This window comes from Borostomias antarcticus (genome assembly GCF_949987555.1).
Source record: "Borostomias antarcticus genome assembly, chromosome: 13".
Classification (NCBI taxonomy): Eukaryota; Metazoa; Chordata; class Actinopteri; order Stomiiformes; family Stomiidae; genus Borostomias; species Borostomias antarcticus.
In genome coordinates this window covers 20,639,480-20,667,388 of record NC_140246.1, presented here as the reverse complement: position 1 = coordinate 20,667,388, position 27,909 = coordinate 20,639,480, and the positions used below count along the sequence as shown (strand labels likewise).

Below are 27,909 nucleotides of genomic sequence, written 5' to 3'. Positions count from 1 at the left end.
TCTCTCAGGATAGCTCAGGAGCAGTGCTGTGCAGCAGCAGTGGGGGAGACCCTCTGCGCCATCGGCGTCACCATGGCTACTGAGCAGGGCGCCTGCGAGCGTCCGTTCTTTGAGGGAGACCCCTGGGAAACTGAGGTCTCCAAGGTGGGCCGACACAGGAAGCGCCTCTCAGCCATGTCCTTCCTGACTACAACTCCCCACATCCCCCTCCCTCTCTCTCTCTCTCTCTCTATTAACAACCAATAAACACCTGGTTTGGAGTGGTATTTTGGGGACTGAGCTCTCCCCTCCCCCCAGATGTGCTGTGACTGCTGTGTGCTGGGTCTGATGGCAGAGGGTCGGGGGCTGGGCTGTGACCTGGGCGTGACCCTGGGGAGGGAGTGCCGCCACGCCGCCATGACCTGCTGCAGCAGAGAGGCAGACAACGCTACTGTCACACAAGGTGTAGTATACTATACTAGACTGTATACCTGCCACTGTGGTGTACTATACTAGATACACTACTGTATACCTGCCACTGTGGTGTAGTATACTATACTAGACTGTATACCTGCTACTGTAGTGTAGTATACTATACTAGACTGTATACCCGCCACTGTGGTGTAGTATACTGTACTATACTAGATGCACTACTGTACACCTACCACTGTAGTGTAATATACTATACTAGACTGTATACCTTCCACTGTGGTGTACTATACTATACTAGACTGTATATCTGCTACTGTAGTGTAGTATACTATACTAGACTGTATACCTGCCACTGTAGTGTAGTATACTATACTAGCTGTACTACTGTACACCCACCACTATGGTGTAGTATACTATACTAGATTGTATACCTGCTACTGTATTGTAGTATACTATACTAGACTGTATAGCTCAGTTGGTAGAGCGGGTCGTTCAATGATCGAAGGGTCAGTGGTTCGAATCCCAGCTCAGACTGTCCACATGTCGAAGTGTCCTTGAGCAAGACACCTAACCCCAAATTGCTCACAATGAGCAGGTTAACACCTTGCATGGCAGCTACCGCCATTGGTGTGTGAGTGTGTGTGTGCATGGGTGAATGAGAGGCCATTCTAAAGCACTTTGAGTGCTTTACAAGCACTTTGGTGTAGTATACTATACTAGACTGTATACTCGCTACTGTAGTGTAGTATACTATACTAGACTGTATACCTGCCACTGTGGTGTAGTATACTATACTAGACTGTATACCTGCCACTGTGGTGTAGTATACTATGCTAGACTGTACACCTGCCACAGTAGTGTAGTATACTATACTAGACTGTATACTCACTACTGTAGTGTAGTATACTATACTAGACTGTATACCTGCCACTGTGGTGTAGTATACTATACTAGACTGTACACCTGCCACAGTAGTGTAGTATACTATACTAGACTGTATACCTGCCACTGTGGTGTTGTATACTATACTAGACTGTATATCTGCCACTCTGGTGTAGTAAACTATGCTAGACTATATACCTGCCACTCTGGTGTAGTATACTATACTAGACTCTATACCTGCTACTGTAGTGTAGTATACTATACTAGACTGTATACCTGCCACTCTGGTGTAGTAAACTATACTAGACTGTATACCTGCTACTGTAGTGTAGTATACTATACCAGACTGTATACCTGCCACTGTGGTGTATACTAGAAACACTACTGTATATCACTGTGGTGTATACTAGAAACACTACTGTATATCATTGTGGTGTAGTATATTATTCTAGATATACTACTGTATATCACTGTGGTGTAGTATATTATTCTAGATGTACTACTGTATATCACTGTGGTGTAGTATATTATTCTAGATATACTACTGTATATCACTGTGGTGTAGTATATTATTCTAGATATACTACTGTATATCACTGTGGTGTAGTATATTATTCTAGATATACTACTGTATATCATTGTGGTGTAGTATATTATTCTAGATGTACTACTGTATATCACTGTGGTGTAGTATATTATTCTAGAAACACTACTGTATATCACTGTGGTGTAGTATATTATTCTAGATATACTACTGTATATCACTGTGGTGTAGTATATTATTCTAGATGTACTACTGTATATCACTGTGGTGTAGTATATTATTCTAGATGTACTACTGTATATCATTGTGGTGTAGTATATTATTCTAGATATACTACTGTATATCACTGTGGTGTAGTATATTATTCTAGATATACTACTGTATATCATTGTGGTGTAGTATATTATTCTAGATGTACTACTGTATATCACTGTGGTGTAGTATATTATTCTAGATATACTACTGTATATCACTGTGGTGTAGTATATTATTCTAGATATACTACTGTATATCATTGTGGTGTAGTATATTATTCTAGAAACACTACTGTATATCACTGTGGTGTAGTATATTATTCTAGATATACTACTGTATATCACTGTGGTGTAGTATATTATTCTAGATGTACTACTGTATATCACTGTGGTGTAGTATATTATTCTAGAAACACTACTGTATATCACTGTGGTGTAGTATATTATTCTAGATATACTACTGTATATCACTGTGGTGTAGTATATTATTCTAGATGTACTACTGTATATCACTGTGGTGTAGTATATTATTCTAGATATACTACTGTATATCACTGTGGTGTAGTATATTATTCTAGAAACACTACTGTATATCACTGTGGTGTAGTATATTATTCTAGATATACTACTGTATATCACTGTGGTGTAGTATATTATTCTAGAACGCACTGTATATCACTGTGGTGTAGTATATTATTCTAGAAACACTACTGTATATCACTGTGGTGTAGTATATTATTCTAGATATACTACTGTATATCACTGTGGTGTAGTATATTATTCTAGATATACTACTGTATATCACGGTGGTGTAGTATATTATTCTAGATATACTACTGTATATCACTGTGGTGTAGTATATTATTCTAGATGTACTACTGTATATCATTGTGGTGTAGTATATTATTCTAGATGTACTACTGTATATCACTGTGGTGTAGTATATTATTCTAGATGTACTACTGTATATCACTGTGGTGTAGTATATTATTCTAGAAACACTACTGTATATCACTGTGGTGTAGTATATTATTCTAGATATACTACTGTATATCATTGTGGTGTAGTATATTATTCTAGATATACTACTGTATATCACTGTGGTGTAGTATATTATTCTAGATATACTACTGTATATCACTGTGGTGTAGTATATTATTCTAGATATACTACTGTATATCATTGTGGTGTAGTATATTATTCTAGATGTACTACTGTATATCACTGTGGTGTAGTATATTATTCTAGATATACTACTGTATATCACTGTGGTGTAGTATATTATTCTAGATATACTACTGTATATCATTGTGGTGTAGTATATTATTCTAGAAACACTACTGTATATCACTGTGGTGTAGTATATTATTCTAGATATACTACTGTATATCACTGTGGTGTAGTATATTATTCTAGATATACTACTGTATATCACGGTGGTGTAGTATATTATTCTAGATGTACTACTGTATATCACTGTGGTGTAGTATATTATTCTAGATATACTACTGTATATCACTGTAGTGTAGTATATTATTCTAGATGTACTACTGTATATCACTGTGGTGTAGTATATTATTCTAGATACACTACTGTATATCACTGTGGTGTAGTATATTATTCTAGATATACTACTGTATATCACTGTGGTGTAGTATATTATTCTAGATGTACTACTGTATATCACTGTGGTGTAGTATATTATTCTAGATACACTACTGTATATCACTGTGGTGTAGTATATTATTCTAGATATACTACTGTATATCACTGTGGTGTAGTATATTATTCTAGATATACTACTGTATATCACGGTGGTGTAGTATATTATTCTAGATGTACTACTGTATATCACTGTGGTGTAGTATATTATTCTAGATATACTACTGTATATCATTGTGGTGTAGTATATTATTCTAGATATACTACTGTATATCACTGTGGTGTAGTATATTATTCTAGATGTACTACTGTATATCACTGTGGTGTAGTATATTATTCTAGATATACTACTGTATATCACTGGGGTGTAGTATATTATTCTAGATATACTACTGTATATCACTGTGGTGTAGTATATTATTCTAGATATACTACTGTATATCATTGTGGTGTAGTATATTATTCTAGATATACTACTGTATATCACTGTGGTGTAGTATATTATTCTAGATGTACTACTGTATATCACTGTGGTGTAGTATATTATTCTAGATATACTACTGTATATCACTGTGGTGTAGTATATTATTCTAGAAACACTACTGTATATCACTGTGGTGTAGTATATTATTCTAGATATACTACTGTATATCATTGTGGTGTAGTATATTATTCTAGATGTACTACTGTATATCACTGGTGTAGTATATTATTCTAGATGTACTACTGCATATCACTGTGGTGTAGTATATTATTCTAGATATACTATTGTATATCATTGTGGTGTAGTATATTATTCTAGATATACTACTGTATATCACTGTGGTGTAGTATATTATTCTAGATATACTACTGTATATCATTGTGGTGTAGTATATTATTCTAGATATACTACTGTATATCACTGTGGTGTAGTATATTATTCTAGATGTACTACTGTATATCACTGTGGTGTAGTATATTATTCTAGATATACTACTGTATATCACGGTGGTGTAGTATATTATTCTAGAAACACTACTGTATATCACTGTGGTGTAGTATATTATTCTAGATATACTACTGTATATCACTGTGGTGTAGTATATTATTCTAGATATACTACTGTATAGGTGTGAAAAAACATTTTAGTTAACTGAAATAAAAATAAAAACTAGACTTTACAAAAAAACGATAACTAACTAAAACTGTATTGTGTGTTTACAAAACTAACTAAAATAAACTAAAATTATTGAGAAAATGTCCTTAGTTTTAGTCTTTTTAATTTAATACATAAGCTTAGTATTTTGGGTGGATATGAGATATATCCTCCATTTTCTTTAGCTGTGTCCCTGCGCAAAAGTAACCTGACGTGCGCCAGATGGTTTGTTTCACACGGAGTGAAACAACGTGAGCTCACGAGATCAGGATGGTCTCACAAGGCTAGCACAGAAGAATAAAAAACTAAAACTCATACTGAAACTAATAAAAACTAAACTAAAACTAAGCATTTTCAAAAAATAAAAACTAAACTAAACTAGCAAACCTGCTTTAAAACTAATCAAAACTAAACTGAAATTGAAAACAAAAAGTTAAAACGATATAAAAATAAAAACTATTGAAAAAAATTATAACCTTGCTGTGAAGCCAGGGCTACAAACTATGGAGCTGTAAATTTCTATCCTAAACTAATGACCTATATCCTTTATATAAACTATAATCAGAATCAACGGCTGCTTCCTAGATTGTTGCCAGATACCAGAATGTTATGAGGTAATTTGACCGAGAAGTAAGAAGAAGTAACCCACGTCTAGGAAAGTGTCCACACATTATGTTCTGTTCTGGTAACGCATGTTCTCAAAGGAATGTTTTCTGTGCTCTTGGTACAAAGGTAGGCCCCTCTTCTAGGATTTCATTATATGTAATTCTATCCTACATGATATGTACTATGTTTCTGTATTCTGTCCACTTAATTTAATAATAATAATAATAATAATAATCATCATCATCATCATCAGCATTATCATCATCATCATGCATTTAAAGCACTTTTCATTGAGAGACAATCTCAAAGTGCTGAATAGCGTTTAGCTAATGTTGCATCATCTCCAAATGCGTTAACGTTACCTCAATTCCTGAACTTAACTTAGAATAGAAGAATAGAAAGCTTATTTGCCATGTGTAACAAGTACATTGGAATTCCTGTCATTGCTTGTCCTTACAGTGCTAATCAGTTCCTCATTCCAGTCCAGGTACTCAGATAGACATTTAAAGGTTCCCAAACTGGCAATTGACTACAGTATACTATCCATCGTCTAGCCGTGTCTAACTTAAGCTTAGCTTAATGTAAGCTTAGGCTTCTGTAAACTATAACTTAGGTTCTGTAGTAGCAGCAGCAGTAGTGGTTGTAGTGCCAGTGTGGCACAGTATCTCTGAAAGGACCACACCCATCTGTGTCTCTCTATATGCTTCATAGACCCAGGCCGGGTTTTCCGATAAAGAACCTTCTTAAGGAACCTTTCTTAAGCAACCCTTTGTATGGGAGTTAAGAAGTACTTTGGAGTTAAGTGCTTCTTAACTCGTTCGGGAAACCCGGCCCTTATCAGTTCACATCAGTTATGGGACTGGTTGTCATGGCAAAATCAACCGGCTATCAACGGGGTCCCCAAACCTGGTTAGGACACAGGTGGGATACATCTGGGACCATTTGGATCCCAGCACAGCTGACTGAACATGTGACTTCTTGAACCAATTGCCGTGTTGATAACAGGACATACACCATCATGATAAGGTTATGCAATACTAAGAGTGGTGTTTTGTCAAATCAGTTTTTTTGTTTTCGTTTAAAGCATTGTTGCCTGGTGGGAAAGCTCCCTCCACAGCCCCGGAGTTGAAGACGCCTAAACCTGTCATCACCCTGGAGCCTAAACCTGGCATCACCCTGGAGCCTGAACCTGGCATCACCCTGGAGCGTGAACCTGGCTCCACCCTGGAACCTGAACCTAGCTTCACCCTGGAGCCTGAACCTGGCATCACCCTGGAGCGTGAACCTGGCATCAACCTGGAGCGTGAACCTGGCATCACCCTGGAGCGTGAACCTGGCATCACCCTGGAGCGTGAACCTGGCTCCACCCTGGAGCGTGAACCTGTCATCACCCTGGAGCCTGAACCAGGCATCACCCTGAAGCGTAAACCTGGCATCACCCTGGAGCCTGAACCTGGCTTCACCCTGGAGCGTGAACCTGGCTTCACCCTGGAGCCAAAGGAGGATGCCTGCAGAGGTGAGCAAACCCCATATAACCCTGACCTGACCCTAACCCTAAAGCCTAACCCTAGCACCCGAATCCTAACCGTGCATATGTAATTCTATATAAATTCAAATTGACAGTGAATGCATTCTACTCATTATCGGTCCGTTTTCTGACTGACTAGTGTGGCCGGGACCCAACCCTAACTCTGGCCCTGACCTTTAACCCCAACCCTAACCCTGGCCTTGATCTCGAGATTCACGGCACCTGGGCCCAGATTTGGTGCTGTGTTCATGACAATGGCAGCCTAACATTGTTGTGTGTGTGTGTGTGTGTGTGTGTGTGTGTGTCAGATTCCAGGTGCTCTCAGCTCTGTGTGGGTAACGGCACATGTGCCTGCAGAGAGGGCTACAAACTCCTCTCGGACCAGGGGGAATGTGAGGGTGAGTGTGACATGGATTACCAGAAGGCACATGACTTTACTTTGATTGCACCCTGCCCCTCTCTTTCTCTGTTCATCTCTCTCTCTTTCTCTGTTCATCTCTCCCTCTTTCTCTGTTCACCTCTCTCTGCCTCTCTCTGCTTCGGGGGCGAGGCAGACACCTTCTCGTGTTGCCCCCCGTCAGTAGCTGTGATTAACCACTGTATGCGAAGCAAAGTCTGCCAACTGAGGGCCACCACCCAGGCCGGTGTTCGGCTGCCACAGGCGGGGAGTGTAAGTGCGAGCTCCGCCGGCTCCCAAACCAGAATTCTGCAGCTGAACTCCAAAGGGCTCACCCCCAGTAAAATCGACGTCATCGAGCACCTGGCCTGCACCACCAAGGCCCTCGTCATCCAACAGCAGATAAGCTATTTCTTCCAAATTTCACTGTAGCTGGGTCTACCCTAAACAGGCCTTGCTACGTTCGTCCATCAAAGGTTGAACTGGACTCTCGTCGACCAATCCCCGACTGGCTCGGAGATTGAGTGGTTGTGCGTGGACGCTGCTGCCTTTAAAATCATCAACGTCTACAAGCCTCCGCCCTCACAAATCACACCAGCGCATCTCCCAGTCTTCCCTCACCCCTGCCTCTATGCTGGCGACTTCAACTGCCAGCACGAGGACTGGGGGTACAGCACCAATACATCCAACAGAGAAAACCTGGCTGCTTGGGCAGCTAACAACAGCCTGGCCCTGTTGTACGATCCCAAGGGCGCAGCCAGCTTTGTCTGGAAACGCTACCGCCTCCTTAAAATCCATCCCAAGCAGACGTCGCAATAGCTACAAACCGTGTTGGGATGCGGACTGTGAGAGTCTCTACTGTGCCTTCCTCAGGGCCCCCCCAGGAGCTGAGTCAGACTGACTTGCCTCAGCCCTGCTGTCTAGACTCAGCCGAAGGAGACAAGAGCACTGGGAAGAGGTCATTAACTCCATTGACTTCTCACACTCCAGCCGCAAAGCATGGAGCATCCTTAACAACCTCAATGGTAGGTCTAGACACTCCCCCTGTCACTGCCCCATCTCTGCAAACAAAATCACATCACAATTTGTGAAAAGTGGGACATACGACCGTATGCGAATCGTCACGTCTCATGGCAAAAGACCTCTGGAAGGCCACAACTCCTAGCGGCGGTAACATCTCCGGTGAATTCACACCGGAGGAGTTCGCTGCTACCCTCCAGCATGTAAAGCCAGGGAAAGCTCCGGGGCCTGATTCTATCTGCTCCGAGCTTATATAGTACTATGCCGCGCCTGCCTTGAAGTCCTGGTTAAGAGCGTTCCTCTCTTCCTGCTTGCGCCAACTCAAAATCCTCAAAATCTGGAGAAAAGCCCCAGTTGTCGCGCTCCCTAAGCCGAACAAGCCTGAAGGGGACCCCAAGAGTTACCGCCCCATCTTTCTGTTATGTATCCCCTTCCAGATCCTCAAGCGTCTCATCTACACTCACGTCGAACCAATCATTGACCCGCTGCTCCCACAGGAGCAGGCCGGGTTCCGACGCGGGAGATCGACCGTAGATCAAGTCACTTTGATGACTCAAGATATCGAGGACAGCTTTTCGACTAAAAAGAAGGCCGGAGCCCTCGTTATAGACCTGGCGGCTGCCTACGACACCGTATGGCACCGCGGCCTCACCTGCAAGCTGCTCCGCCTGCTGCCGGACAGGCACATGGTCAGCATGATCATGGAGCTTGTCCGAAACCGCAGCTTCACCCTCACCACTGGTAGCGGACAGCAAAGCAGGTTGCGATGCCTTAAAAGCGGCGTCCCCCAGGGATCTGTCCTGGACCCCCTCCTTTATAACATCTACACCTACGACCTGCCGACCACAGTCTCCAGGAAGTATGCCTATGCAGACGATCTTGCGCTAGTGTACTCACCTGGAGACTGGCAGGCTGTGGAGGAGACACTGAGCCAGGACATGCAGACACTAGCGGCACACCTCCAGAAATGGAGATTGAAGCTCAGCGAGGCAAAGATGGTGTCGGCAGCCTTCCACCTTAACAACAAGGAAGCCAAACAGGAGCTCCGAGTGCACACCGACGGAACACTCCTGCCATGCAGCGCCGAACTAACCTATCTCGGCGTGACATTGGACAGGTTGCTCACGTTCTGCAGACACCTCGAGTCACTGCGCAAGAAGTTAACAGCTCATGTGGCGTTGATGAGGTGACTGGTCCGATCAGGCTGTGGTTCCAGCGCAAAAACACTGCGTACGGCAGCCCTAGCCCTGGTTGACTCGACCAGTGAATATTGCACACCCGTCTGGTGTCGCAGCGCTCACACCCGCCTCATCGACCCGCCTATCAACAAAGCCTTGAGCATCGTGACAGGATGCCTGCGTCCCAGTCCTGTGGACAACCTTTCCATCATCGCAGGCATCCAGCCCACTGGCCTCCGCTGCACAGGAACCATAGCATGTCTCGCACAGCACGTCTCACCTGTCGGGCCGTGGAGCCTAATCCCCTGCTCCACGACAGACTCACTGCAACAGCGGAGCCTCCCCAGCGTCTCAAGTCGAGACACCCTTTTGTGCCTGCTGCACGGGATCTCCTGCAGCAATGCAGAGATCTTGACATCAGTGAGGCAGGATGGGCAGACCACATCTGGTGGGCGGAGTGGGAGGCAAACACCTCCAGACTCTGTGATTTCATCCCGGCCGCCTGTCCTTCCCCTCCTGGGATGGACTTACCCACCCTGTGTGGGTGAGGCTTAATCGCCTTTGGACCGGCGTCGGATGCTTCCACTCTCTCTCTCTGTTCATCTCTCATTCTCTGTTCATCTCTCTCTTTCACTGTTCATCTCATTCTTTCTCTGTTCATCTGTCTATTTCTCTGTTCATCTCTCTCTCTCTTTCTTTGTTCATGTCTCTCCTCAGACGTAAATGAATGTCTGAGTGCAGCTCCTCAGTGTGCTCCAGGCCACCAGTGCGTCAACACAGAGGGCTCGTATCTCTGCCAGCAGGAGGCCAGCTGTGGCCCAGGCTATGAGCTCACCGACTCCAGCCAGTGTCAAGGTAGGTACAGACACAACTACTGGACATGCACAGGTACAGCTACAGGGACAGAGACAGGGACAGAGACAGGGACAGAGACAGGGACAGAGACAGAGGCAGGGACAGAGACAGAAACAGAAACAGAGACAGACAGGGACAGACGCAGTACAGAGACAGACACAGAGACAGACAGGGACAGACAGTACATAGACAGACACAGAGACAGACAGGGACAGAAACAGTACATAGACAGAGACAGACAGGGACAGACACAGTACAGGGACAGACACAGAGACAAACAGGGACAGACACATAGACAGCCATGGACAGACACAGAGACAGACAGGGACAGACACAGTACAGAGAGAGACAAGAGAGAGACAGGGACAGAGACAGACAGACACAGAGAGAGGGACAGACAGGGACAGAACAGAGAGAGGGACATTCCAGACACTGACAGACTTTCTTGGTTTCTCTGTCAGTTCCAAGTGAGATGGTTTATTTGTTGTCCTCTCAGATGTGGATGAGTGTGTCCTGGGGACCCACAGCTGCGGAGGGGGTTCGGTGTGTGTGAACACCGCCGGGTCATTCCGCTGTCATCCCAGGGAGACCTGTGGAGACGGGTACCTGCACGATGCAGTGGGCAGGTGCATAGGTGAGACTCTGACCCTAACTAACCCTGCCACCTAACCCTCACCCCACCAACTAACCCCAACCCTGCCACAGTACCCTACCTCAACAAATCCTCAACCCCATTAACTAACCCTAACTAACCCTTTCATACTACCCTAACTAACCCTTATCCCACTAACTAAACCCAACCCTGCCACAGTACCCTACCTCAACGAATCCTGAACCCCATTAACTAACCCTAACTAACCCTGTCATACTACCCTAACTAACCCTTATCCCACTAACTAAACCCAACCCTGCCACAGTACCCTACCTCAACGAATCCTCAACCCCATTAACTAACCCTAACTAACCCTTTCATACTACCCTAACTAACCCTTATCCCACTAACTAAACCCAACCCTGCCACAGTACCCTACCTCAACGAATCCTCAACCCCATTAACTAACCCTAACTAACCCTGTCATACTACCCTAACTAACCCTTATCCCACTAACTAAACCCAACCCTGCAGACTGCAGTGGGCAGCTCTATCAGTGACACAGAGCTAGCAGTGTCATTCCATGGTGGTGTGTGTGTGTGTGTGTGTGTGTGTGTGTGTGTGTGTGTGTGTGTGTGTTTCTCTCTTCCACAGATATAAATGAGTGTGTGGTCCTGTCCAGCCCATGCCAGCCAGGACAGACGTGCATCAACAAGGTCGGCTCCTACAGCTGTCGACGCAACACCATCACCTGTGCGCGTGGCTACCATCTACGAGAGGACAGCTCGCGCTGTGAGGGTACGTACCGTCAGATCAATATTGTCAGATCAGTTGTCACTATCAGATCAATATTGACTATCATTAACAGTGTACATGTGTACATATAGACACAAAAGGGGTGGATGAGATGATACTTACATCAGTTTGAGATCTCATGCACTCTCTGTCCATCTCTCCCTCTCCCTCACTCTCTCTCTCTCCCTCCCTCCCCCCTCTCTCTCTCTCTCTCCCTCCCTCCCTCTCTCCCTCCTTCTGCTACAGTAGATGTGGATGAGTGTGCGTTGGGAGGTGTGTGTGAGGGTCATGGCTGTGTCAACCTGCTGGGCTCCTATCGGTGCAAGTGTCGTCCCGGATTCATCTTCAACAGCATCTCCAAGCTGTGCACAGGTAGCGTGATATCTCCCACCTCTCTCTCCCCAGGTAGAATATCTCCCACCTCTCTCTCCCCAGGTAGAACATCTCCCACCTCTCTCTCCTCAGGGAGAACATCTCCCACCTCTCTCTCCCCAGGTAGAACATCTCCCACCTCTCTCTCCCCAGGTAGAACATCTCCCACCTCTCCCTCCTCAGGTAGAACATCTCCCACCTCTCCCTCCTCAGGTAGAACATCTCTCACCTCTCTCTCCCCAGGTAGAACATCTCCCACCTCTCTCTCCTCAGGTAGAACATCTCCCACCTCTCTCTCCTCAGGTAGAACATCTCCCACCTCTCTCTCCTCAGGTAGAACATCTCCCACCTCTCTCTCCTCAGGTAGAACATCTCCCACCTCTCTCTCCCCAGGTAGAACATCTCCCACCTCTCTCTCCCCAGGTAGAACATCTCCCACCTCTCTCTCTCCCCAGGTAGAACATCTCCCACCTCTCTCTCCTCAGGTAGAACATCTCCCACCTCTCCCTCCTCAGGTAGAACATCTCCCACCTCTCTCTCCCCAGGTAGAACATCTCCCACCTCTCTCTCCTCAGGTAGAACATCTCCCACCTCTCTCTCCCCAGGTAGAACATCTCCCACCTCTCTCTCCTCAGGTAGAACATCTCCCACCTCTCTCTCCTCAGGTAGAACATCTCCCACCTCTCTCTCCCCAGGTAGAACATCTCCCACCTCTCTCTCCCCAGGTAGAAGATCTCCCACCTCTCTCTCCCCAGGTAGAACATCTCCCACCTCTCTCTCCCCAGGTAGAACATCTCCCACCTCTCTCTCCCCAGGTAGAACATCTCCCACCTCTCTCTCCCCAGGTAGAACATCTCTCACCTCTCTCTCCCCAGGTAGAACATCTCCCACCTCTCTCTCCCCAGGTAGAACATCTCCCACCTCTCTCTCTCCTCAGGTAGAACATCTCCCACCTCTCTCTCTCCTCAGGTAGAACATCTCCCACCTCTCTCTCTCTCCCCAGGTAGAACATCTCCCACCTCTCTCTCTCCCCAGGTAGAACATCTCCCACCTCTCTCTCCCCAGGTAGAACATCTCCCACCTCTCTCTCTCCTCAGGTAGAACATCTCCCACCTCTCTCTCCCCAGGTAGAACATCTCCCACCTCTCTCTCCTCAGGGAGAACATCTCCCACCTCTCTCTCCTCAGGTAGAACATCTCCCACCTCTCTCTCCCCAGGTAGAACATCTCCCACCTCTCTCTCCTCAGGGAGAACATCTCCCACCTCTCTCTCCTCAGGTAGAACATCTCCCACCTCTCTCTCCCCAGGTAGAACATCTCCCACCTCTCTCTCCCCAGGTAGAACATCTCCCACCTCTCTCTCCTCAGGAAGAACATCTCCCACCTCTCTCTCCCCAGGTAGAACATCTCCCACCTCTCTCTCCTCAGGTAGAACATCTCTCACCTCTCTCTCCTCAGGTAGAACATCTCTCACCTCTCTCTCCCCAGGTAGAACATCTCCCACCTCTCTCTCCTCAGGTAGAACATCTCCCACCTCTCTCTCCTCAGGTAGAACATCTCCCACCTCTCTCTCCCCAGGTAGAACATCTCCCACCTCTCTCTCCCCAGGTAGAACATCTCCCACCTCTCCCTCCTCAGGTAGAACATCTCCCACCTCTCCCTCCTCAGGTAGAACATCTCCCACCTCTCTCTCCCCAGGTAGAACATCTCCCACCTCTCTCTCCCCAGGTAGAACATCTCTCACCTCTCTCTCCCCAGGTAGAACATCTCCCACCTCTCTCTCCCCAGGTAGAACATCTCCCACCTCTCTCTCCTCAGGTAGAACATCTCCCACCTCTCTCTCCCCAGGTAGAACATCTCCCACCTCTCTCTCCCCAGGTAGAACATCTCCCACCTCTCTCTCCCCAGGTAGAACATCTCGCACCTCTCTCTCCCCAGGTAGAACATCTCCCACCTCTCTCTCCCCAGGTAGAACATCTCCCACCTCTCTCTCCCCAGGTAGAACATCTCCCACCTCTCTCTCTCCTCAGGTAGAACATCTCCCACCTCTCTCTCTCTCCCCAGGTAGAACATCTCCCACCTCTCTCTCTCCCCAGGTAGAACATCTCCCACCTCTCTCTCCCCAGGTAGAACATCTCCCACCTCTCTCTCCCCAGGTAGAACATCTCCCACCTCTCTCTCCTCAGGGAACACATCTCCCACCTCTCTCTCCCCAGGTAGAACATCTCCCACCTCTCTCTCCCCAGGTAGAACATCTCCCACCTCTCTCTCCCCAGGTAGAACATCTCCCACCTCTCTCTCCCCAGGTAGAACATCTCCCACCTCTCTCTCTCCTCAGGTAGAACATCTCTCACCTCTCTCTCCTCAGGTAGAACATCTCCCACCTCTCTCTCCCCAGGTAGAACATCTCCCACCTCTCTCTCTCCTCAGGTAGAACATCTCCCACCTCTCTCTCCTCAGGGAGCACATCTCCCACCTCTCTCCCTCCTCAGGTAGAACATCTCCCACCTCTCTCTCCCCAGGTAGAACATCTCCCACCTCTCTCTCCTCAGGGAACACATCTCCCACCTCTCTCTCCCCAGGTAGAACATCTCCCACCTCTCTCTCCCCAGGTAGAACATCTCCCACCTCTCTCTCCTCAGGTAGAACATCTCCCACCTCTCTCTCCCCAGGTAGAACATCTCCCACCTCTCTCTCCTCAGGGAACACATCTCCCACCTCTCTCTCCTCAGGGAACACATCTCCCACCTCTCTCTCCCCAGGTAGAACATCTCCCACCTCTCTCTCCCCAGGTAGAACATCTCCCACCTCTCTCTCCCCAGGTAGAACATCTCCCACCTCTCTCTCCTCAGGTAGAACATCTCCCACCTCTCTCTCCCCAGGTAGAACATCTCCCACCTCTCTCTCCTCAGGTAGAACATCTCTCACCTCTCTCTCCCCAGGTAGAACATCTCCCACCTCTCTCCCTCCTCAGGTAGAACATCTCTCACCTCTCTCTCCTCAGGTAGAACATCTCTCACCTCTCTCTCTCCTCAGGTAGAACATCTCTCACCTCTCTCTCTCCTCAGGTAGAACATCTCCCACCTCTCTCTCTCCTCAGGTAGAACATCTCCCACCTCTCTCTCTCCTCAGGTAGAACATCTCCCACCTCTCTCTCTCCTCAGGTAGAACATCTCTCACCTCTCTCCCTCCTCAGGTAGAACATCTCTCACCTCTCTCCCTCCTCAGGTAGAACATCTCTCACCTCTCTCCCTCCTCAGGAAGAACATCTCCCACCTCTCTCTCCTCTCTCTCCTCACCTCTTTCTTCGTTTTCAAAATCCCAAATCTGTCCCAGGACGATTTGAGTCCCAGAGCAGAGTTTCAGATGTGTTGTTGTTGTGTGTTGGTTGTTTACATTCCCTCCTGTTTCTCTTAGACATTAACGAGTGCAGACATTCTGGACGCCTCTGCGCTCACAGGTGTGAGAACAGCCAGGGCTCCTTCCACTGCAGCTGCGCCTTGGGCTTCCAGCTGGCCAGTGACGGCAGGAACTGTGAAGGTACACCAGGGGGCGCCACCTGCTCTCCCACGCAAACATTATGAATCACTGGGTTACTGTATATTATTACACAGCTCTCTGAAATACTCAATTCTGATTGGACAATTGCTCGTTCTAGCGGTGAATTATTTCTCTGTAATTCACCGGCAACAAGCAATATTCACCTCTGCTAAGGGCAACACATTATACGTCTGTGGGTGACAGTTAAAAGTTGTCTGAACATTCTAAACAATAACGGTTTGTCTGTTAGAGCTGCTATGCTCAATCTCTGAACACGGCCGGTGCCCAAGCACACAGAACCATTTCACTGGCTAAATAAAAAGTGTAGTCTTATTAGTATTAATGTGGATGGTACTGTAAGCAGCTGTGTAATAAGTCTGAGCTACTGTATAACCAGTTAGTCTATGTCAGGTGCAACAACATTGAAACCAGTTGAACTCCTATACAAAAAAGCTTTAAAATTCTGGACAGAAAACCTTTTACTTATCACCACTGCAATATTTTATCAAAATACAACATGCTAAGCTTTGAAAATGTCAGTTACTTCTCCTCTGTGTGTTTGATCTACAAAGTGCTTCACAGTCTAGCGCCACCCCCTTTGAATGAGTTTATCAAATACAGATCCACCACCAACCTAACTCGGCTCACAAGTGGGGACTGTGTGATTACCTTTAGAAAAACCTCTTTCAGTCAAAATGTTTTATCTTATAAGGGGTCCGCAATCTGGAACAGCCTCCCCTTAATCATAAGGGATTGCCCCACTCTTGCCACCTTTAATAGGCATCTAAAGGTGTGGCTTAGAGCCAACCAAAAATTTATATATTTATATATTGTACTGTGTCTGTGTTTTATATATGTTTAACTGCCTCTGTACCTCTTGTAACTTTGTTTTGTAACATCAACCTGCCTAATGGACTCCAGATAGAAACTAGCCTCCGGGCTACAATCTGGCATATTTACATGTATTGTACACGTTCATCAATATGCACTGTCCTGATTTAAATAAACTAAATTAAATTAAATTAAGTGGGATAACGTATGGCCAGCCGGTCATTCTCTAAAAAGAAGATTCCTTCAGTGAGTTACAAACCCTGGGCTTCACCTCGGGGTTCCCGACGCACTGGCGGACTCTTCTTCTAGAATCACTGGCTGGACATACGTTATCCCCTCCTTACATTACACTCATTTAGCAGACGCTATTATCCAAAGTGACTTACAATAATTGCATTTAACGTAGGAAGTCAGTGTACTACTACTCTCCAGAACTCACAAGTGCATCTCCTTTCTAAACCAGTGAAGAGCAGAATTTAGTGCTGAAGGAAAAGTGCAAGAGTATCAAACTAAAAATGGCCCCAGTAAGGAGGGAGTGCATGTACATGCTTTCATACACCAGGCGTTCTCTCGCTGTGTGTGTGTGACAGATGTGAATGAGTGTGAGTCCAGCCCGAGCCCCTGTAGCCAGGAGTGCGCCAACGTCTACGGCACGTACCAGTGCTACTGTCGCCGTGGCTACCAGCTCAGTGACGTCGATGGGGTCACGTGTGAAGGTACACACATCTCTCAACTCCCCTGCACACTCTCTCTCTCTCTCTCTCAGATATAGATGAGTGTGCTCTCTCTCTCTCTCATATATAGATGAGTGTGCTCTCTCTCTCTCTCTCAGATATAGATGAGTGTGCTCTCTCTCTCTCAGATATAGATGAGTGTGCTCTCCCCACCGGAGGTCACGTGTGCTCTTACCGATGCAACAACACCCCCGGGAGCTTCCACTGCACCTGCCCCCCAGAGGGGTACACCCTGGCCCCCAACGGACGCACCTGCCAGGGTACGCCGGTGTGTCTGTCTTCCTGTCAGTCCAGTGTTTCCCCTACCATCACCCCCCCAACGGAACATCCCGCCCCTCCTGAAAGACTCCAAAAGCCAAAAATAGCAGATTTTTAGATCGCTAACATTTTTAGCATAAGTCAACGGAGTTTAACATACCGAAAATTAGCATCACGGCTAGCGGACATTTTCTGACTGGGAGTGAGAGATGATGAAATTAAAATATTTTCTGTTGCTTTAGCTACATAAGTAATGTAACCACAGTTTAAATGTATGTCTTCTGATGTTAGTAACTTTGTAGTTTAACATTAGCTACGGACTAAATGGTGTAGCATTCAAGTTAGTTCACATTTTTACCATCTTGGCTGTGCATTTTCAGCAATGCTTTTGCTTATTTTCAGATTTTCAGCATCCACACACATTTTCTGCAGGAAATGTAAATTGTTCTAATAATATTTTTTTAGATGTTTTTTTTTTTAATTGTTAATATTTATATACCTACTGTAAGTTATGTGCACTCGTTTCACTTCAGCTCAGTGTAGAGAAATGCACTGATACTAACAAACATGGATATCTATGCTACACCTTACTGCGCCTATACCAGGGGACAGGGTGTACCCCTACTGCGTCTATGATAACACTGTGGACACCTTGTATCCGTGACACGCCCGCCCCGCAACAACACTTTCACAGTTTCGGTGGGCCTACCACCCCCCCTGAAAAACACCCTAGGGGAAACACTGTGTCTGTCTGTCTTCCTGTCAGTCTGTCTGTCTTCCTGTCAGTCTGTCTGTCTTCCTGTCAGTCTGTCTGCATGTGCTACATGTAATTGCTATGACATTGACTGCATGGTGAAGCTGTGTGATATCCAGTCCTGTATTACTGTTATTATTAGTGAAACTCAGATCTCTCTGTTTCCTGTGCTCAGACATCGATGAGTGTGCGAGCGGAAGCCACAGCTGCTCGGCCTGGGAGAGCTGCTTCAACGTGCAGGGCGGGTTCCGCTGTCTGTTCTTCCCGTGTCCACCCCACTTCCACCGCTCAGCTGAAGGGTGAGGGCTCAGGATACTGACACTACCAACCCTGACTAACCCTGAACCAACCTGGACCCTAACCCTAATTAACTAACCTACCCTGACCCTACCCCTAATTAACCAACCTTGACCCTAACCCTAATTAACCAACCTTGACCCTAACCCTAACTAACTAACCAACCTGGACCCTAACCCTAACTAACTAACCTACCCTGACCCTACCCCTAACTAACTAACCAACCCTGACCCTACCCCTATCTAACTAACCTGCTAGTTAGGGTTAGGCACAGTCAATATGGTCCTGTAATGGTCCTCCTGACCAAATCCTGACATCCTTGGTTGATGCCGATGGTGGCAGTTTTGTTCTCCATCACTCACTCTCTCTCTTGCACAATCTCTTTTATTTCTCTCCCTCTACCTCTCTCTTTCTTTATCTCTCTCTCTACCTCCATTCCCCCCCTTTCTCTTCCTCTCTACCTCTGTCTCCCTCTTCCCTCCTCTCTCTCTCCCTCTCTGTCTTCTTCCCCTCTTTCTCTCTACCTCGCTCTGCTCCCCCTCTCTCTCTACCCCTCTCTGTCTCCCTCTTCCTCTCTCTCTCTCTCTCTCTCCACATGGGCAGCATCATCAGCATCATTGCGTTTCTCTTTTCAGCGTTTGCGAGCGTGTCAATTGCGAGTTTTCCCAGAACCAGTTGTGTCCTTCTCTGCCTCTGAGAATCTCCTTCTACAACATCGCCTTACCCACCAACACCCCCGTGCCGGTCGACGTCTTCCGCATGGGGCCGTCCAACTCCGTCCCCGGAGACGACGTCTGGTTGGGCATCGTGGCGGGAGACGACGGCGGTTTCTTTGCGGCTCAGAAGCTGGCCCACGGCGGGGTGATCTCCCTGCGCCGAGCGGTGGCCGAGCCCAGGGACTTCTCCCTGACCGTGGAGATGCGTCTGCACCGCTACGGAAGCGTTCACGTCTACATGGCCAAGATCGCCGTGTTCGTCACCCACGAGCAGCCCGTGCTGCCCGCGGGCCGGCCACCATTTTAGGAGGACAGTCATCATCGGTCTACACCAGCTGACCACGGTGATGAGGACCCATCATTACCTGAGTACTGAATACTAGTTTGGCCCAGTTGTCATCTGCTTAGCAGATGCTATTGTGCTACCAATGCTCATGGGTGAAAGAAGTGAAGAAAAATAAATAAATAAACATTTAACACTTTAAAAATACCACTAGTTGGGGCCGTTTAGTTTGTAGAGAGTGGCTGGCTGTGCTGTATGTATCAACATCTGGATGATGTATTGGCCTTAGGACCCGTTTTAAGTAGGGTTAGCAAAAAAAAAAGCAACCCCCGATCTACCTCCCTATTCACATGGCAGCTTCTCCGTGATTTCAATGTCTTTCGTTTGCATAGTTCATGTGTAATTCATTATTAAAATGGGTTTGGTACACAGAAATGTCTTTTTTATTTTTGAATCATCACATACTTGAATAATAAGTAATAACCTGTATTACTAATCCCAGGGTGTGTTGAATAGCTCTCCTGTGCTGTGGCCGGTGGTTTCTTCACATTCCCCCATATCCCTGCCAGACACACTTCCCTGACCATCAAGGACGTCCGTCTTTTGTGGAGGAGTTCAAATAAGCATGGCATTTAGTTATGTGTACCTGGTGCCAGGCCAGCATTGGTCTCAATTAGTGGTGGAGAACGTCACACAGCTCACAAGATGGATGGTGCTTTAATGTTGTCCTTGGATGGCTGTTAATGAGACGCCTGCAATGGATACCAAAACACCAGTAGCTGCGAAGGACTGGATAATGCCAGACCAGATTCAGACCAGATTCAGATATGTTTTCCCTTCATGGGCTGGTCTACTCCAGGTCTGATCAGGTCTAGACCCCGGGTCTGATAAGGTCTGACTCCTCTAGACCCAAGGCCAGGTCAGGTCTGGTCTGGTCTGGTCTGGTCTGGTCAGGTCTGGTCTGGTCTAGTCTGGTCTGGTCTGGTCTGGTCTGGTCTGGTCTGGTCTAGTCAGGTCTAGTCTAGTCTGGTCAGGTCTAGTCTGGTCAGGTCTGGTCAGGTCAGGTCTGGTCAGGTCTAGTCAGGTCTAGTCTGGTCTAGTCAGGTCTAGTCTGGTCTGGTCTGGTCTGGTCAGGTCAGGTCAGGTCAGGTCTGGTCTGGTCTGGTCTGGTCTGGTCTAGTCAGGTCTAGTCTGGTCTGGTCTGGTCAGGTCTAGTCAGGTCTGGTCTGGTCTAGTCAGGTCTAGTCTAGTCTAGTCTAGTCTGGTCTGGTCAGGTCAGGTCAGGTCAGGTCAGGTCAGGTCAGGTCAGGTCAGGTCAGGTCAGGTCTAGTCTGGTCTGGTCAGGTCTGGTCAGGTCTAGTCAGGTCTGGTCTGGTCTAGTCAGGTCTAGTCTAGTCTGGTCAGGTCTAGTCTGGTCAGGTCTAGTCTGGTCAGGTCTAGTCAGGTCTAGTCTGGTCTGGTCTGGTCTGGTCTGGTCTGGTCTGGTCTGGTCTGGTCTAGTCAGGTCTAGTCTAGTCTAGTCTGGTCTGGTCTGGTCTGGTCTGGTCAGGTCTAGTCAGGTCTGGTCTGGTCTAGTCAGGTCTAGTCAGGTCTAGTCTAGTCTGGTCTGGTCAGGTCAGGTCAGGTCAGGTCTGGTCTGGTCTGGTCAGGTCAGGTATGGTATAGTCTAGTCTGGTCTGGTCTGGTCTGGTCTGGTCTGGTCTGGTCTGGTCTGGTCAGGTCTAGTCTAGTCAGGTCTGGTCTGGTCTGGTCTAGTCAGGTCTAGTCTGGTCTGGTCTGGTCTGGTCTGGTCTGGTCTGGTCTGGTCTGGTCTGGTCAGGTCTAGTCTGGTGTGGTCTGGTCTGGTCTGGTCTGGTCTGGTCTGGTCTGGTCAGGTCAGGTCTAGTCTGGTCTGGTCTGGTCTGGTCTGGTCTGGTCAGGTCTGGTCTGGTCTGGTCTGGTCTGGTCAGGTCAGGTCTGGTCTGGTCTGGTCTGGTCTGGTCTGGTCTAGTCTGGTCAGGTCTGGTCTGGTCTAGTCTGGTCTGGTCTGGTCTGGTCTGGTCTGGTCTGGTCAGGTCTAGTCAGGTCTAGTCAGGTCAGGTCAGGTCAGGTCTGGTCAGGTCAGGTCAGGTCTAGTCTGGTCTGGTCTGGTCTGGTCTGGTCTGGTCTGGTCTAGTCTGGTCTGGTCAGGTCAGGTCAGGTCTGGTCAGGTCAGGTCAGGTCAGGTCTGGTCAGGTCTAGTCTGGTCTGGTCTGGTCAGGTCAGGTCAGGTCTGGTCTGGTCTGGTCTGGTCTAGTCAGGTCTAGTCTAGTCTGGTCTGGTCTGGTCTGGTCTGGTCTGGTCAGGTCTGGTCAGGTCTGGTCTGGTCAGGTCTAGTCTGGTCTGGTCTGGTCTGGTCTGGTCTGGTCTGGTCAGGTCTGGTCAGGTCTGGTCAGGTCTGGTCTGGTCTGGTCTGGTCTGGTCTGGTCAGGTCAGGTCAGGTCAGGTCAGGTCAGGTCTAGTCTAGTCTAGTCTGGTCTGGTCTGGTCTAGTCTAGTCTGGTCTGGTCTGGTCAGGTCTGGTCTGGTCTGGTCTGGTCAGGTCTGGTCTGGTCTGGTCTGGTCTGGTCTGGTCTGGTCTGGTCTGGTCAGGTCTAGTCTAGTCTGGTCTGGTCTGGTCAGCTACAGTTTATGGTTCTATTTAGATGGTGCCAGGGTCTTGTTCTTCTGTTCTGATCAACACTGGTGGAAATTCACACCACCCACTGAATTCTTCTCAGTTGAGTGCTAACCCTAACCCTAACTACCCAACCCTAACCCTTACTACACAACCCTAACCCTGACTACCCAACCCTAACCCTTACTACCCAACCCTAACCCTTACTACCCATCCCTAACCCTTACAACCCAACCCTAACCCTTACTACCCAACCCTAACCCTAACTACCCAACCCTAACCCTTACTACACAACCCTAACCCTGACTACCCAACCCTAACCCTTACTACCCAACCCTAACCCTTACTACCCGTCCCTAACCCTTACAACCCAACCCTAACCCTTACTACCCAACACTAACCCTAACTACCCAACCCTAACCCTAACTACCCAACGCTAACCCTAACTACTCAACCCTAACCCTTACTACCCATCCCCTAACAACCCAATCCTAACCCTAATACCGAACCCCTAACCATAACCAGGGTTTGCACTGGGATTTTTACGTAATATCGAGTATTTATAGTTTTTATAGTAAAACAATTGCAGTTCACCACACAGTCTTGTCCATTTTTTGGATTTCCTAGTAAATCCGTCATCACTAGTTTTTATAGTAACTATTAAATCCGGAATTACTAAGGGAAATTCTGGAATTACAAAGGGAAATTCTGGAAGGGAAAAACTATTAAATCCGGAATTACAAAGGGAAATTCTGGAAGGTAAAAACTATTAAATCCGGAATTACAAGCTATTTTTCTAACCCTAACTAGTAAATCTGTCACATCTAGTTTTTATAGTAACTATTAAATCCGGAATTACTAAGGGAAATTCTGGAAGGGAAAAACTATTAAATCCGGAATTACAAAGGGAAATTCTGGAAGGTAAAAACTATGAGAGAGCGTTCCCGCCAAAAAGCCATGTGCTTTGGGATCTCGGCTCAACTTTGTCGCATGATGATTCCGAAGGTACCGACATGTGCGGGGCATCCTACTGGACAACATATCCAAATATGGGACCTCTGGGACCAACGGGACCAAACTTATGGATATTCAGATTCAAGATTCAATAATGTATTGCCATGTCAAACAAGGTTTAAACTAATAAATCCAGAATTACAAGCTATTTTTCAAATGTTGGTTTAGTCATGCTTTTTGCCCATGAAAAAACGATTAAATCCGGGATTACTAAGGGAAATTCTGGAAGGGAAAAACGATTAAATCCGGAATTACAAGCTATTTTTCTAACTAAAAACTAGTACATCCATCATCACTAGTTTTTATAGTACCTGGTAAATCAGTCATTACAAGTATATCTTAAATAGTGATTTAGCTAGACAAGTAAATCCGTCATTACAAGTAATAGTGGTCTAACTAAAAACTAGTAAATCCGTCATTACAAGTATAGCTTAAATAGTGATTTAGCTAAAAACTAGTAAATCTGTCATAACAAGTAATAGTGGTGCTATATAAATAAAATTCATTATTATTATTATTAAATGAAAACTAGTAAATCCGTCATCACTAGTTTTTATAGTGCATTCTAATATATGTGGCTTCCAGTCTAGCCCTTCTAGTCATCAGATTTACATTGCAGCCAAGTGTTGATGCCAAAATTTGACTAAGTGTTGAGGCCAAACTAGTTAATCCGTCATCACTAGTTTTTATAGTAACTATTAAATCCGGGATTACTAAGGGAAATTCTGGAATAAGCTAACCCTAACGCTAGTAAATCCGTCATCACTAGTTTTTATAGTAACTATTAAATCCTAGTAAATCTGTCATCACTAGTTTTTATAGTAACTATTAAATCCTAGTAAATCTGTCATCACTAGTTTTTATAGTAACTTAAATCCTAGTAAATCCGTCATCACAAGTTTTTATAGTAACTATTAAATCCTAGTAAATCCGTCATCACTAGTTTTTATAGTAACTTAAATCCTAGTAAATCCGTCATCACAAGTTTTTATAGTAATTTAAATCCTAGTAAATCCATCATCACTAGTTTTTATAGTAACTTTAATCCTAGTAAATCTGTCATCACTAGTTTTTATAGTAACTTTAAGTAAGTAAAGCCGGAATTACTAAGGGAAAAAACTAGTAATTCTGTAATTGTTAATTACAATGGGAATTGCACCCAAAAAATTACAGATCGCTAGTGTATTGGGTCCGTGCTTTACACTTCCGCTAGTTTACTCAAATTACGTAATTACTAGTTTTCCCCATTCAAAAAGCCGCAAAGTCACGAAAACGCAGAGGAAAGCACGGCTGCGCACCCCTGCACTTATGGAAGGACAGAATTTCCCCTAGTATTTCCGGAAATAAGAGCTAGTAATTACGTAATTAGTAGGGCGAGTCCTTTGCCACTACTCAACCCTAACCCTTACTACCCAACCACTATCCCTAACTACCCAACCCTAACCCTAACTACTCAACCCTAACCCTTACTAACCAACCCCTAACCCTAACTACTCAACCCTAACACTTACTACCCAACCCTAACCCTAACTACTCAACCCTAACCCTAACTACTCAACCCTAACCCTTACTACTCAACCCTAACCCTAACTACTCAACCCCTAACCCTAACTACCCAACCCTAAACCTAACTACTCAACCCTAACCCTTACTACCCAACCCTAACTACTCAACCCTAACCCTTACTACCCAACCCTAACCCTAACTACTCAACCCTAACTACCCAACCCTAGCCCTAACTACTCAATCCTAACCCCCCTCTGCCAAGTTCAGCTGAATGATGGTCTTCTCTAATACGACTCTGTCGACATAGTAAATCACAAGCATTGTTACCGGATCATCAACAATATAGTCTTTTTTCTTTCAATCTTTCAGAATATCCTGTCTCTTTTCTTTCTCCCTCTTTTTTTTTATATCTCCCTCTCCCTCCCTCTCTCCCAGACCCTGTGGTGATAGCTCTCTCTCTCTCTCCCCAGCCCCCTGGTGATGTCTCTCTCTCCCAGACCCCCTGGTGATGTCTCTCTCTCTCCTAGACCCCCTGGTGATGTCTCTCTCCCTCCCTCCCTCCCTCTCTCCCAGACCCCCTGGTGATGTCTCTCTCTCTCTTTCTCTCTCTCCCCCTCCCTCTCCCAGAGCCCGTGGTGATGTCTGTCTCTCTCTCTCTCCCTCTCCCAGAGCCCGTGGTGATGTCTCTCCCTCCCTCTCTCTCCCTCCTTCTCTCCCAGAACCCCTGGTGATGTCTCTCTCTCTCTTTCCACCTCCCTCTCCCAGAGCCTGTGGTGATGTCTCTCTCTCTCTCTCTCCGTCTCCCAGAGCCAGTGGTGATGCCTCTCTCTCTCTCTCTCTCTCTCTCTCTCTCCTAGAGCCTGTGGTGGTCTCTCTCTCTCTCTCTCTCCCAGAGCCCGTGGTGATGTCTCTCTCTCCCTCTCCCAGAGCCCGTGGTGATGTCTCTCTCTCTCTCTCCCTCTCCCAGAGCCCGTGGTGATGGCTCGGTGAACTTGCGCTGTGTGAAGTCCTGTGTGCGTGGAGACCGGGCCTGTATCCTGGACCCCGTCCACTCCATCACCAACACCGCCATCTCCCTGCCCACCTTCAGGGACTTCACCCACCCAGAGGGTGAGGGGAGGAGGAGAGGACACACCGGGGGACCAGGCCCTGGGGATCCAACCTCGGCCTCCCTGCAGGGGTTGCCAAACGTCTACCATTAGACCAAGGAGGCATTACTGTTCCTGGGCTTTGTAGGAGAGACTTGGGGCACATAGATCTGAGGCAGGGTTAGGGTCAGCTCTCTACAGAACAGCAGCTCTGTATAGCAGGGCTGAGAGATAATCCAACCATATGTATTACAATAACAGCGACCCTAGTCCTGTGCCAGGTTGTGTTGAATAGCTCTCCTGTGCCGTGGCCGGTGGTTTCTTCACATTCCCCCATATCCCTGCCAGACACACTTCCCTGACCATCAAGGATGTCCCTCTTTTGTGGAGGAGTTCAAATAAGCATGGCATTTAGTTATGTGTACCTGGTGCCAGGCCAGCATTGGTCTCAATTAGTGGTGGAGAACGTCACACAGCTCACAAGATGGATGGTGCTTTAATGTTGTCCTTGGATGGCTGTTAATGAGACGCCTGCAAGAGCAATATCTGATAAATAATCAAACCGTTTGTAACCTGACTGTGTCCCAGAGGTTGTCTTCCTGAGGACGGGCCCTGCTTCTCACACCGGCTCGTTGGACGTCTTCTTTAAAATCATGGCGGGAGACGAGCAGTCGTTCGACGTTGTCAGGGGCTACCAGAAGGACAGGCGCTCCCAGAAGGACATGCTGATGGGTCAGTAGAGAGCTCATCTGTCCTCCAGCTGAGAGGGTTAGGGCTAGGAGGGTGAGAGTGTTAGGGCTAGGAGGTGAGAGGGTTAGGGCTAGGAGGGTGAGAGTGTTAGGGCTAGGAGGGTGAGAGGGTTAGGGCTGGGAGGGTGAGAGTGTTAGGGCTAGGAGGTGAGAGGGTTAGGGCTGGGGGGGTAGGACTGGGAGGGTGAGAGGGTTAGGGCTGGAGGGCTAGGGCTGGGAGGGTGAGCGGGTTAGGGCTAGGAGGGTGAGAGGGTTAGGGCTGGAGGGCTAGGACTGGGAGGGTGAGAGGGTTAGGGCTGGAGGGTGAGAGGGTTAGGGCTGGAGGGCTAGGGCTGGGAGGGTGAGCGGGTTAGGGCTAGGAGGGTGAGAGGGTTAGGGCTGGAGGGCTAGGACTGGGAGGGTGAGAGGGTTAGGGCTAGGAGGTGAGAGGGTTAGGGCTGGAGGGGTAGGACTGGGAGGGTGAGAGGGTTAGGGCTAGGAGGGTGAGAGGGTTAGGGTTGGAGGGCTAGGACTGGGAGGGTGAGAGGGTTAGGGCTGGAGGGTGAGAGGGTTAGGGCTGGAGGGTGAGAGAGTTAGGGCTGGAGCTAACGGCTAAGGGCTGGGTTTAACAGCAGGTATACTACCATGGCCTGCTTTCATCACTCACTCATCCTGTCTCTGCTCCTGTGTTGGTGCTCCAGGTGTGGTCCGGCAGGTGAGGCCTATATCGGGGCCCAGGGACATGGTACTGGAGGTGGCCATGAGCTACTTCAAGTCAGGCGTTATCTCCCACAGAAACCTTGTGGTCATCCATGTCTTCATCTCCGAGTTCTGGTTCTGAGTCACTGGAGATCAATAACCTCTCTCTGTTGTGATGATACTGATCAATAACCTGTCTGTGGAGATAGTTTGACCTGTGGAACTTCTGCATTATTGTTGCCAGTTCATCAATTTGTTCTTAACTGATATGCCTGCTTAAATAAAGGATATAGGAATCGTATTAGGCTCCGCTCTGCTGTAGTAGTAGGCTAGTAGTAGTAGTTTATTTGACACAATGTAAAATTCCAGTCTGCTGTCATATGGAAATTATCTCCATGTAAAAATGATTGTGGAGTAGGAATAAAGAGCACAAACTAGTTTGATGAAATTATGAAATATTATAACCATGTGATAAATATCCAGAACCAAAGCCATTTACAAGGGTTATGCTTAGGGTAATAAAATCTCTGACAACTACATCGCAGCGATGCAATAAAAACAGAGAAGCACATGTTCGTACTCCGCCTTCCCTTG

At 46.9% G+C, this 27,909-nt stretch overlaps 1 protein-coding gene across 1 annotated transcript; it reads left to right on the top strand.

Annotated features, from left to right (window-relative positions):
• Positions 1-72: 72 nt before the first annotated feature.
• Positions 73-27,457, top strand: LOC311317049 (fibulin-1-like; the record flags this gene model as incomplete). Its single annotated transcript, XM_084448047.1, has 15 exons — positions 73-144; positions 298-442; positions 6,582-7,013; positions 7,610-7,809; positions 10,370-10,475; positions 10,972-11,109; positions 11,722-11,865; positions 12,112-12,234; positions 15,651-15,773; positions 17,195-17,320; positions 17,467-17,598; positions 18,526-18,649; positions 25,768-25,910; positions 26,477-26,620; positions 27,318-27,457. 15 exons carry the CDS (start codon positions 73-75, stop codon positions 27,455-27,457), a joined length of 2,292 nt encoding a protein of 763 aa, XP_084304173.1.
• Positions 27,458-27,909: the final 452 nt, after the last annotated feature.